Here is a 10,435-nt window from a genome sequence, read left to right as displayed (position 1 = left end):
TATGGCAACACTCTTTATGTTTTTTAATACCATGTTGTTAATAATAACAAAACTTCCATCACAGTCACAGTTCTGTTGAGGCACAGTTCCACCACAGTTATCATACCTTTGTTACAAAAAAGCAACTAAAGCATCTCCTGAAAAACTCTATTTGTGTTTGGAAGTTTTAGAATGTTCACCTGATCTTTACAAGCTTTTATCAACTTCAGTAACTTTGAAGAAAACTGCTTTAACAATTTTCTTGCACTATACTGAACACTTCCCGACTCTCTCACCAACATGTACACAAAGTAGAACATGATTCCCTCTTGATCACAGTAAACATCATCTTCGTGAAGCAAGGGTGGAAGACTTTGGACAGATGGGCAGCGAAGAAACAACTGCAGAAGTCCACTTGATGCACTAAACAGAGAGGCTGGTGCACTCTGAAGGACATACTGCCATGCACAAATGAATGCTGGTTTGGACCACAATAGCGGGTGACCACCCAGTGTGGGCAAAACACGGCAAAGGACATCAGTTGCACCAGCACTAGTGGCAGCTGACAGAAATGCTTCCCAAGTTGGTGCAGCCTGCACATGATACTCGATGCAGAGGTTGCCCACCAACTCTAGAGCCACAGCGTTGTGGTTGTGTAAATGAAGGACTGCATTGACAATTTCAGAGGCACCATCTGCATCAAGGTCCAAAGATGGGAGTGGTACACCAAGCTGTTGCAATCTGGCTTTGTAAGCCAAAGCTCTCAATTCCTCCAGGCTGGATACACCGCTCTTCGGCGGCAGATCGAGAAAAGTGGGATTTGAGATTCCCAAACCAGCTAGCATGCACATCATGGCGAGGACACGTGGTCTCAGCCCAATGAAGCCATCACTCACTGATGCAATGCAAGAAAGCACTTCCTTCATCTGCTCTGGAATATGCTGCATCAGATGAACAATGGTGATGAAACCTGCAGATCTTCTTGCACTGCCCACATGACTTGCCTCCAAATAAGGTTCCAAGGTACTTTCATCGCCAGTGTATTCAGAGGCTTGGAACCCTAGCCACCGCTTTATAGATTTCTCAAGGAGACCAGAAAAGTCTACCGAGACAACACCATCAGTTGCAGCAATCTGGCTTATGCAGCTGTAAAGTTCTGAGGTATCAGAAAAAACAAGGTGCCACCTTGTATCCTCCAGCAATGCAGCTACAAGGTCTTCTGTTTTGCCACAGAGTGCCAAGTACGAAGAAGAGTTAAAATTGTGCTGCTTGAGTAGTTGTTCATTTCGGTGCTTTATGTACTTCCTTCTAAATTTCATCTTTGCATCACTCATTTTAGATTTTGCCTCGCCAGATGCAAAAAATGCATCGGGCAATGTAGCACACTCCCTAGCTACACTCGTGGCTGTTGGGCCTTTTGGCAAGTTGTCTAGAAGATTCATCAGGCATGCAACAGCCTTTTCCTTCTTGTTCATCTGCACTATCAGTCTCTTGACACTTGAAATAAATGCTGCATCTAGTATGTTCCCATTATGCTGTTGTGCACTCCACATCCGAATGGCATTATCTACGGCAATGAACCGGATGTCGTCTTTGTTCAGCCTAAGTGTGTCTGCAACATTCAGCCATGCATCCGCAGTTTCAGGGTGCAACTCATTGGTAATGAATTGCCACAATGATGGCTTAAGCAAATGACGAAATGGTAGTCTTGACTGCATCAGAGACGAAATCTCAGCCACCGGATATTCTTCACACCACACGTCCATTTCCTGTTCTGAAGGAGGGCTGTACCTTTCATAGGACTCAAGGAAGTGCAGTATATCAATTTCCCTCTGAACACTGCTGTCTGGTCCTTCTTCAATGGCTCTTATGTAGTCATAGCCAAATCGCAAAACTTCGTAGTGGTATGGGTTTACCTTGGTTAGACTCTTCATGAGTACCTTTTGCACCGACACCTTCGGCATTTTCTCAAGCACACGAGAAGCCTCTGCTAGTATTTGTGGCAGGCTCCGCCTCTTAATACAGGGGTCTTCTGCTTGAGTACACAGAAGGAACTCAAGTCTTCGAGAAAGGGACAGCTCTATGTTTATGTTAAAGGAACTGCAGTAACTCATGAGGTCATCAACATCAATCAACGAAGACTTCTCCATTTGCTCAAGAACAGACTGTAAAATAGCAGGGTTTTGGTTTGTCATTGCATCTGCAAAAGAAATGTCAGCTTTACCCAACTTCTGGCACCAGTAGGCACCTTTCACGACAGCTCGAAATGCAGCTTTCTGGGCTGAGTCACTGCATAGTTCAAAGCCGACAGTAGCGACAGTTTTGAGCAACCTGAAGTTGCTGTTGCACTGACCAAGAAGCTTTTTCAACATTGCAAGTGCCTTTCGAGGTTGCAGGTTGCACAGCAAGCCCTTCAAGAAAGGCATGTCGGCATGCTTTCTAGCTGAAGCCCGGGTCATGATTGAAATTGTATTTTTGCTGATCTGGTGCTCAGTCACTTCTTGAAGTGATTTGTGCACTGAGTGTTGCTGTGGGATGTCAAGAAACATCTGGAAAACTGTTGCAACCACAGACAGGCAAAGCTCATCTTGAGATCTCTGGCTAAGGTACTGGCAGGTTGCTTGCAAGTGGAGCTTCACTTCTTCAAGAAGTCCTGGGTGCTTCTTGTCTAGGAAGTTCCACACAGATTTTCCAAGAGCAGCTAAGTGCATCAGCATTTGCTTCTTGTCTAGTGCATACCCATGCCTACTGTGCAGAAAATTCTGTTCCTTGGTCGAGCATACACATGCAGAAACAGTCGAAGAATGGTCAACACTGCCGAGCAGAACTGATGCTTGCATTAAAATGTCGGCCCAAAGAGCAACATTTGTACACTTCTTGACATTGTTAACTGTGGATGCCAGTCCTATACGAGAAGCGATCTTGTGTACGTTAGTAGCTATGTGCAACACATCTTCACACTGACAAAATATCAGGGGCAAGATAACAAGAACAGACTCTCGGATGTAGTGAAGCTCCAGCAGGCAAGTGCACAATGAGTCCACCATGTCATCTCGTTTAAGCTCAAGCACCAAAGTGAGCATTACTTCTATAGCAGACTGCAAATCAAGCTTCAAGACTCCAGCAAGGTAAAGTGCCTTTCTACAGATAATCTTACATGCATCTTGATCTTGTGCGGGTTCACTCAACAAGACTTTCTGGAAGCCTTGCTTTAAGACTTCATGCTTGTCACTTTCACAACAAAGCTCAGCCGCAGAAACAGTGATGCCAAAGTCCCTTCTCAGCACCATTCCCTGGCGCACCTGACGGTGCAGTGTATCATAACCGATGGCACTAGCACTTGAAGTCTGCTGCAAGACACTCAGTAAGTATTGCCAGCATTCCATCAGATCAGCAACTTTCACCTCCGAGTATGTATTGTGACGTTTCAGGAGGAGCTCTGCAAATGACGACAGTCTGGGAGCAACTTTAAGGAATAGCTCCTGTGGGACACTCTGCAAAACCTCAGCAAATCTATTAATGTCAGCTTTCACATAAGCCATTTGCACGTAAAGCAAAAAGACATCAAGTTCTGACATGTCGCCTAAGTTCTTGGCAACAGTGAGAGCATCCTGCAATGCTTCTTGCTTTTCAGAAAGCAAAATGCATTTTACCAGCGTACTAGTAGTGCTGAGTGCCATTGACCGAAACAAGTTGACATCATAGCTCAACAGAATCATTTTAGCCTGCATTCGATCCCTCTCGTAGTCAATCTCTCTGGCAGCTGAGCCTCTCAGCGAGGAACCATGATCTGCAAGCCCTTGAATGCTTTCACTCCACGGCACATGTGCATGGCTGAGGATCTTCTTCACAGCCACAAGCCAACAATGAGGGTGGTCAATAAGTGCTGCTAAGGCAACCATCTTGTCTTCCAGAAGCTCATCATGCATCAAACTGACACCTTTGTAGCAAAGCACTTTGTCAACATAGGACTGCAGCACATTTGAAATGTCCAACCCATTGGTTTCAACAAATTGTATTAGAAATCCTTGCACGAGTGATGCAACTTCCTGCTTTGTAATGGCTTCATCGAGGATTGCAAATGCCACTTCCTGCTTGTCAGTGTTTTGCAGCTCTTGCAGGGTGAGACAGCACTTGTATTTGCTCCGCAGAACTTCAAGGTTCTGGAGATCCAAGGAGAGATGGTACAGCTTGCACAGTGCACTTGTCTTGTCCCTTATTCTTTTCGGCACACCATACACGATCAGCCAAGTTTTCAATGGAAAACAGTCTGCAATTGTACTGGTCAATTGGAAATGATCCAAGACGACCTTCACAAGTCCCAGGGCTCCAGAAGGCCAGAGTGACTTATTGCGGAATTCCATCTGCAGAACTCTATCTACAATCCATTGGCAGATGTATTCAAGGCTCTCAGGCAACGAATCAACTATTAGAGGCAGAAAGCTGCCTTTAAGCCACTGTAAAAGAGATGAGAGCTCCACGGTTATTGGAATGGCATCTAAAAGATGCCCTACAACATCACAGCTCAAGCCTCGCAAGAACTCGTCCTGATGACGCTCCCAAATGAAAAATCCTGCAGGCATGTGATCATCTCTGAAAAGGACACAAATCTCCTGGATGAGGTCAGCTTGTGAAAATGCAAACCAGTCACTTTTAAAGTCACTGTCACACAAGAATCTGAATGTGGTAGCTCTGTTCAGTAGCAACATAATCTGAGCAGATACGCTATCACGTTCTTCAATGTCACAATCTTCTGCAGACGATACATGTCCTTGCAAGAAAAGGAACAGCTTAGATGCAACAGCAGGTGAGGCAAAAGGTGTCTCAATGCAGCACCTAGCTACCTGTAGGACATCTGGAAGCACCTTCACCAAGTTAAAAACTTCATGAACCAGCTTAAGTTCATCCTCTTCATCCATCGATGCATCTGTCAGCCTAATACTAAGGCTCTTGAGAATGTACAAAAGGTGGTGCCAGTGAACTTCTTCAACAGAGAGGTTGAACAGCTTTGCAAATTCTTCAGCCTCTGAAAACTTGTTTTTGTTGATCAATTTCATCAAATGATTTTCTGGGAGTGCCTCGCTGATCGTCCGAACTCTGAGTCCAGTTAAAGCTTCTTCATTATCACTAAAGCCTTCAACTATCCAGAAATTTTCTAAAGAGTCGCAAAATGCCATCATGTGACAGGTCTCGTTAACTTCCAATGCATACTGCATGGAAAAGTCAGGGAACCTGTAGATCTCCAGTCTTCTGGTTGAAGTTTCAGAAGTAGCTGTGAGCACCGCTATTCTGCATTCTTGTTCAGGTCCACGCTCGGTTTTTGCGGCGGCTTCTTCGCAGAAAACAAAGTCCGTAACGGTTTTTTCCGACCAAATGTCCTTGATAAGGAAAGTCTTCAAGCAGATGGTGACGAGACGGCTGCCTTCAGTGAGAGTAAGCAGAGTGCAGAGGCTGTCTACTACAACCATTTTGCGAACCCGTTCGCCAGCAATGTTATTAAGGATGCCATAAGCCGAACTGTTGGCGTCCATGGGAATGCAGCAAACAGCTCCTTGTCCACCAGTGACCAGCAAATCGTCATCCAACACACAGGCGCTAGCCATTGATACCAAAGAAAGCATAAAGTCATTTCGACTCGCGTGTTGATTAACGTCGACTATGCGGATTTGGAGCGGCGACAAGTCTGGCTGGTCCGCCGATGCGAGCTGCGCGATCACGGCGTTGCTGATTGTGGCTGTTATGACGTGGTGTCCCGTTAGCACGCACACGGTGTAGCTGTCACTGTTCTTCTTCACGTCCACGGAACGGAAGAGGGCAGCGGTATCATCATTTTCTGTGCTAGGAACAGGTACCTTGACGATGGACTGGGCAGACTCGACGGTGAATATGTGAAGGTTGGCACTTCTTTCCGCAACAATGAGAAGTCCATCCAGTACGTCGCTGCACAAAGCAACGGCATCGACGGCAGCATTGAAACGCGTAGAGAAGAGGAAGCTACCATGCTTGAATACTTTCACAACATCATCTATCGCAACCGCAAGATGTTTCTGCGAAACAACGCCCTTCACAGTTGGGTTCACTGCGACGCCAGGAGTGTCCGCACAAATTGTAAACTGTGTACGGACTTCGTATAGTTGAGATCCAGCTTTCTCTTCATTGCGTTGACCGAACAGTGTGGTTTCACCGTCAAAATTAGCGCACACGTTAGACCACATCATTTTACAATTTCATATTTCATCGTACCTGCTCAAAGCAACGCTCGTTGCGTTCGTCTCTTCAACAATTTGGCGCGACAGCGAAATGATACTGATGATAATGGTACAACACGGAAACGTTTTCCTGCAAATAGCAAAAAAAAAAAAAAAATAGTTGACCCTTATTGCTGTTTTATTCCCGCTAAAATTTTGTAGAAAGATCACATTCTCGTATTCTGTATATATTAAAGAAAACGTCAATTTACTGACGTCTGCGCCATTAGCGGTGAGCGCTGCTAGTGAGCGATGTCCATTGATACACGCCGGCACCATGCACGCCGGCTATGACGTTTCTTTGTCGCTTTCGGCATCTGCAGTAAGAGAAAGTACGGCCTTCGAGATTTGTTTTTATTATTTGCTGGCGTTGCGTGACACATTGACATGCATATATCGCTTAATCTGTTACTGCTCAAACTTAGCAGAAATGGCGCTCTTTATGGCACAGACCGTTCAGTATAATGATTGCAACTGTTATTTTTTCGGTTTGTCAAGATAAAATTTTGAATTTGCCTCCGTTGGCACTCGGGACCCCTCGCAGTATGTACTATGGCGGCTATGCCAATGTTGTTGTCCGCGATGCAGAAAAGCATGACCTTCGAGATTCGTTTTCATTTATGAGAGCAGCGGTGAGCGCAAAACCTTTATTAGAAGAGGTGTGAAAATTAGCGTACACAGGCGAAGGAGGTAAGACAGCTGTCATTACTAACTGATTTATTAGGCATGCGCAGAAACACAGGAACACAGTCGAAAACAGAAAGGAAACAGGTAATGGGGCTCTTGCATTGCCCAGGGGGCGCTGCGAAGGATGGATGGATGTTATGAGCGTCCCCTTTGGAACGGGGCGGTGGCTTGCGCCACCAAGCTCTTACTACTATGCTGCCTAATATCCTACCTATGTTCACCAATGAAAAAAAAAAAAAAAAACCACTATGAACTACCACGTCCAAATTTTCTGATACCCTATTGCGAACTGTGCTTTTGTACGTCTCCGTCTTTTGTCGTTTCCCTACTTTTCTTCCACCAATCCTCCAATCGCCTCTTACTGATGTCTATTGCGGACCTGTTTGCTTTACCACTGCTCCCGCTGAACCCAAGGGCTTCAAGGAGGCCAGTGGTGCCTAAATCGACCGCTGGGTAGACGTCCTCACATTCTAATAAAATATGTTCCGTCGTTTCCCTAGCTTTACCGCAGCAAGCACATGTTTCTTCTTCATTCTTATATCTCGCTTTATAGGTGCGTGTTCTAAGGCATCCCGATCTCGCTTCGAAAAGTAATGAGCTTCCCTTTGAGTTATCATAAATGGTTTCTTTCCTAATTTCGTTTTTTCCCCTTAAGTAGTTACTCATGGCAGGTTTCTTTTCCATTGCCGCCACCCATGAGATTAATTCAGCCTCTCTGACTTTCCGCTTGACCTTCTTTGTTGCTGTGTTGCCCACCCCACAGGCCGCATACTTGCTGGTAAGCTTCCTAGTTCTTTTCCTCCACTGTGAATCAATGTTTTGCCTGTACAGATACCTGAACACTCTCCCAGCCCATTCACTTTCCTCCATATTCCTCAGCCGTTCTTCGTACTCAATTTTACTGCGGGCTTCCCTCACTTCAAAACTAGTCCAGCCCATATCCCCTTGCACAGCTTCATTTGTAGTCTTCCCGTGAGCGCCCAATGCGAGGCGACCCACTGACCTTTGGTTCCCGTCGAGTCCTGATTGTACCCCTGATTTAAAGCAAACAACCGCATTTCCAAAAGTAAGTCCTGGAACCATTACCCCTTTCCACATACCTCGGAGGACCTCGTACCTATTGTATCCCCATAGCGCTCTGTGCTTCATTATGGCTGCATTTCTCTTCCCCTTGACTGTTATGGTTTTTTCCTGTGTTTCCATATATCCGTTGCCTTCGTTTATCCATATACCAAGGTATTTATATTCTGTTACCCGAGGTATTTCTTGGCCCTGTATCTCCACTGTCTGTTCACTGTTTTCATTGAATACAATAACACCTGATTTTCTAACACTAAATTTCAAACCTAACTTGTTGCCCTCCTGTCCACAGATATTAGCCAGACGTTGCAAATCACTTTGCTTGTTTGCGAGCAACACAATGTCGTCCGCATAAAATAAACCTGGGAGTTGCTGCTCTATTACTGTACCTGCCTGTTTGTATGAGAGATTAAACCCGATATTACTCCCTTCTAGCGCCCTCTCCATCCTCACCATGTACATCATAAACAGCAGCGGGGATAAAGGGCACCCCTGCCTCAGTCCCTTGTTGATATGAACTTTCTCCGCGCTCCTCATCCCTTCCCATTCAACGCAAACAGTATTTTCTAGGTAAATCTCTCTCAAGAGCTGTATACAATCGTTACCTAAGCCTTCCCCTTCCAGAATATCCCACAAAATGCTGCGGTCTACGTTGTCGTATGCTCCTGTAATGTCCAAAAAGGCTACATACAACGGTCTGCTTTCTGCTTTTGATATTTCAATACACTGAGTAAGAACAAACAAGTTATCATCCAAACGCCTACCTATTCTAAAGCCATTCTGAAGCTCTCCCAAAATGCCATTATTTTCTGCCCATGCTTGAAGCTTTAATTTCACTGCCTGCATTGCTAGCCTGTATATTACCGATGTAATGGTCAACGGTCTATACGAGTGAATTCTGTCTTTCTCCCCCTTACCTTTATAAATTAAATTCATTCTACTTTGTCGCCAACTGTCTGGTATTCGTCTATCTTTTAAAGTTTTTTCAACTGCTTTCACGAGAGCTTCCTTACTTTTTGGTCCCAGTTCATTTATCAGCCTAACGGGAACCTCGTCTAGCCCTGTGGCTGTGCGCTTAGGAATTTTCTCTTCCGCTTTCTTCCAGTTTAAATTTGTAAGCACTAGCTCCTTTCCCCCTTGGGTCTCTTTCATGCTCTTTTTTTCTTCAAATACAACCTTGTCCTTGCCTTGGAAAGATTCGGCTGTTACTTTTTGGATGTAATTTATTGCTGCTTCTCCTTCCAGTCTGTTTTCATCTTCGTCTAGGATATGTTGTTGTATTGTTGTTGCCTTCCTGCCTAATAATTTTATGTGATTCCAAAATGTGCGAAAAAGGTGCTAAAAAGCGCCCTCTGTCCTAAAATGGGTCGTACCAAGCTCGGTCGTCTGCTTCGGAAAGCACGTTTACAATATGGACCCGCCACTTTCGGTTGTGTTGTATCACGGCCTGCAGCGAGTATCGGGCGCCGAAGATTTTTTCAGGAGTGGCACGCTGCGTAAAGGCAAGAAATTATGCAGTGCCGAATACGTGTATGCCGTTCAAGAATTAAACGGCGAAGTTTTAGCGCGGTGTCAATCGCAAGTGAAGCGAGTCGCGCACGAAGTGGAACTTCAGGTAAGGTTTGCACGCTGCTAGATTCAGGCGCACAAACGCGAGGAAATGCTTGCTATAAATGAATCCACAGCAGCGATAAGCAGACATCATGTGTACGGAACTGCTCGAGCACACGAAGGTACGCGCCGTGACGGCAGCGGTCTTTCAGCATGCCGCGATGTACGAACTGCTCGAGCGCACGATCGTACGCTCCGCGACGGCAGCGGTCTTTCGACATGCCGCGAAACGGCCGGTCTCCTGCAATCTTTGTTGACTGCATGCCGCTAAACAAGTAGTTAGACCTGCGTTGTAGTAGCGGCCATCTGTCCCTTTTAGTAACTGGTAATAACTGATGCAATGCATATGAGCTCGCACGTACGTGCGAATCGCGCTGCAGCGCGAGCTCGTGCGCTGCTCGCTTGATGTAGCTTTTAATGACAACGCTAGAACATCGATCTGCTGTAATCAATATTATCTTGCTGCGCTGCCTCAACATGCTGGCATGAGGTCAAGTATGAGCACATTTAACTCTGTAACCTGTGCTGCTCGTAGTGGGGTAGTGAATTATCACCGAATCAACCCGGCCATTTGTGGTCATTTGCACACACCTGGGCACTTCACCACTTCGCACCGGTCGAATTGTTAATTGTCGCTGTGGCCGGGTTTCGAATCGTGAATCACCAGCCATGCCTGCTGCTATGTCGGTCTGCCGTCGGGACTGTAGGTGCAAAAGACCGAATTTTAGAACGCAGATCTATAATCAAGCAAGCTTCAAGACAGGTGAAGCAGTCAGCATGGCGCGAAGTTTCGCTTAACCAGCGCGACGAACTGCAGTTATACAGCGCGC

The 10,435-nt window shown here is 45.7% G+C and overlaps 1 protein-coding gene across 1 annotated transcript; it reads right to left on the bottom strand.

Moving 5' to 3' along the window:
- Window positions 1-6,216, bottom strand: rod (rough deal). The gene has a single exon (XM_050189486.3). It carries the CDS (start codon window positions 6,195-6,197, stop codon window positions 126-128), a length of 6,072 nt encoding a protein of 2,023 aa, XP_050045443.2. The 5' UTR covers window positions 6,198-6,216; the 3' UTR covers window positions 1-125.
- Between the last annotated feature and the right edge of the window lie 4,219 nt (window positions 6,217-10,435).

The sequence above is a fragment of the Dermacentor andersoni genome, chromosome 2 (genome assembly GCF_023375885.2).
Source record: "Dermacentor andersoni chromosome 2, qqDerAnde1_hic_scaffold, whole genome shotgun sequence".
NCBI lineage: Eukaryota > Metazoa > Arthropoda > Arachnida > Ixodida > Ixodidae > Dermacentor > Dermacentor andersoni.
The sequence above is the reverse complement of the archived record's forward strand: the minus strand, read 5'-3'. Positions and strand labels throughout refer to the sequence as shown.

What these genes read in the sequence shown, in the direction of transcription:
- rod (XM_050189486.3), bottom strand. Translation starts at nt 6,197, where the DNA reads ATGATGTGGTCTAACGTGTGCGCTAATTTTGACGGTGAAACCACACTG.